Here is a 2,755-nt window from a genome sequence, read left to right as displayed (position 1 = left end):
GCTCCCAATGGACTGTGGGGAGAAGTTGGAGGTGGAAGGAGCGAGCCCCATCAGGGTAGATTCCTCCTGCTGTGGAGATGGTGCTGCATGGCCAGGGCTGCTCTCAGCTTTCTCTTAAAGGGAAGGGAAAGGGACTGTCAGGTTTGTCTGTGTCACTGAGACTCCTGTACTGTCACCCTGGGGATCAGCAGATCTGCCTTAGATCTCCCTCAGAAAGTGCCTCCTCACACTCCTCTACCTACAGACAGCACCAGCAGCACCTTGACTTGTAGCATCTCTGTTTGTCTGATCTACCCTTAAGGCCCTGCTGCCAGGGAGATGGCCCTGTGCAGTGCCCTGTGCTGGGAGGGGTCTGCAGGGCAGAGCCAAGCCTCTAGGGCTGGGCTCTGGGAACACTGGCAGAGACAAGCCATGGATACAGAGGAACAGCTCCCACTAGGGAGACCTCCAGGCAGCAGAGAGCCAGACCAGTCCTTGGTAACCCTGCCTATTCAGCTGCACAGCAAAAGAGAGAAGGGTTTGGAGAAAATTATTTTTCAACTGGAGTCTTCAAAAAGTCCACTTTATTTTCAAGCACATTTTAAGTGTGATCACCCTGAAATAGAGGGAGGTGTAATGAACAAAGGGCACCTGAGTGGGACCAGCAGGTCTGACTGCACTGGGTCACAGGGAGCCCTGTTTTTCCCTCTTGGCTCCCCAGTGTCCAGGCTGAGAGCAATGCTGACGATATGGCAGTAACTCAACAGTACAAACCAAACTCAAAAATAAAAGAAAAGTGAAGTGAAATTTCCCCAAAGAAAGAGAAGTAATTTTCAGTGAATGTGTAAGAAAATAGCCTTGTATTGATTCAAGGAAATCTGTCCCTGCTTGTCAATGTCTTCTTTCAACAGTCAACGACATCCAGAGAGAAGAAATGTCCAGACACAGCAACTCCATGACCCAGTTCCTCCTCCTGGCACTGGCAGACACTCAGGAGCTGCAGCTCCTGCACTTCTGCCTCTTTCTGGGCATCTCCCTGGCTTCCCTCCTGGGCAACGGCCTCATCATCAGCGCCGTAGCCTGCGGCCACCACCTGCACACGCCCATGTTCTTCTTCCTGCTCAACCTGGCCCTCAGCGACCTGGGCTCCATCTGCACCACTGTCCCCAAAGCCATGCACAACTCCCTCTGGGACACCAGGCACATGTCCTACACAAGTATTTCTGTTTGTATTTTTCATTTCAGCAGAGTATTACGTCCTCGCTGTCATGTGCTACAACAGCTGTGTGTCCATCTGCAAACCCCTGCACTACAGAACCTTCCTGGGCAGCAGAGCTTATGCCCACATGGCAGCAGCTGCCTGGGCCAGTGGCTTCCTTGCTGCTTTGCTGCACACAGCCAATACATTTTCTCTGCCCCTGTGCCAAGGTAATGTCCTGGGTCAGTTATTCTGTGAAATCCCACAGATCTTCAAGCTCTCCTGCTCACAGTCCTACCTCAGAAAAAACAGAATTTCTGTGGTTGGTGTCTGTTTATCTTTTGGGTGTTTTGTTTTCATTGTTTTCTCCTATGTGCTGATCTTCAGGGCAGTCCTGAGGATCCCTGCTGAGCAGGGATGGCAAAAAGCCTTTTTCATATGCCTCCCTCACCTGGCCATTGTTTCCGTGTTCCTCAGCACTGCAGCATTTGCCTACCTGAAACCCCACTCAAACTCCTTCCCATCCCTGGATCTGGTGGTGTCAATTCTGTACTCAGCAGTGCCTCTAGCACTGAAGCCCCTCATTTACAGCCTGAGGAACCAGGAGCTCAAGGATGCCCTGGAAAAACTGATGAAGGTATCTTCAGAAGCAATAAACTCTCTTTTCTGCTAGAGACCCTTCAGAATGTAACTATTTCCCCCACTATTTGTCTATTTTTTCTATTGTAACTTTTTCTACTTTTTTAATGTTTCTTACAAAATACGGTAGTATTACTCTTTGCATTTCTACATGGATATCTACCTTTCTTTTGAAATAAAAAGACTTTCAGGAGGCTTGTTCCCTGTGCATTTAAATTAAAAAGTGCCCGCCCTAACCTGTGTGTCCAGGATTCTTCTTCAGCCCTTCTCTGTCTTTGCAGGGGCAGCACCTGTGTGGAGAGGTGAAGGGAAGAGACTCCCAGCACAGCAGCACAGCCAGGGACAATGGCCCTGGTTTTTACCACACCTGCTCTTCCCAACTCCACTCCCTCCTTCCCAGCCCTTCTGTGGGTTTAAGGCCAGAGTGCTCTGGCAGCTTGGTCACTGTCCTGCTGCATGACCATGCTGTGACTACAGGCAGAGACAGGCCATGGGCACTGCTGGGACAGTGTTGGGCTCCACCACAGCAGTTCCATCAGCAAAGGGCATCTCCTGAGGGCAGGGCAGGAAGGCTTTGCTCTAACTTCAGAGCAGCTGGCAGGAATGTGCCCCAGAAATGCCCTGGCAAAGCAAAGCCCAGTGCTCAGAGGCAGAGGGGGAATGTGCAGGGAGGGCACACAGCGGTGTCCTGGCACAGCCAGAGCTCCTGGGCTGGACCTGAGGGAGCAGCAGAGCAGGGTCTGGGCTGTGTCTTTGTTCTGGGAAGGTGTCCCAGGGCAATTGTCCAAGACCAGTCCCTGCAACCACCAATCCCAGCACTGGCATCTCCCCCCACCTGCAGGAGGTTGTTTGTCCCTGCATGGAGGGACACCAAGTGACCAGGCCAGCAAGCCATGTTTGCTTTGTACTGAGGAGGTTTCAGCATTGCATCGGGGTGGG

General features: G+C 51.7%; 1 protein-coding gene across 1 annotated transcript; it reads left to right on the top strand.

Annotated features, from left to right (window-relative positions):
- Positions 1-913: 913 nt before the first annotated feature.
- Positions 914-1,850, top strand: LOC102033629 (olfactory receptor 14A16-like). Its single transcript, XM_031062730.1, is given in 2 exon segments — positions 914-1,191; positions 1,193-1,850. Coding segments are annotated over 2 exon segments (936 nt in total).
- The last annotated feature ends 905 nt before the right edge of the window (positions 1,851-2,755 follow it).

Source organism: Geospiza fortis, unplaced genomic scaffold (genome assembly GCF_000277835.1).
Source record: "Geospiza fortis unplaced genomic scaffold, GeoFor_1.0 scaffold140, whole genome shotgun sequence".
In the NCBI taxonomy this organism is placed as follows: Eukaryota; Metazoa; Chordata; class Aves; order Passeriformes; family Thraupidae; genus Geospiza; species Geospiza fortis.
Note: the sequence above shows the minus strand (reverse complement) of the source record. Positions and strands in the feature narration are given on the sequence as shown.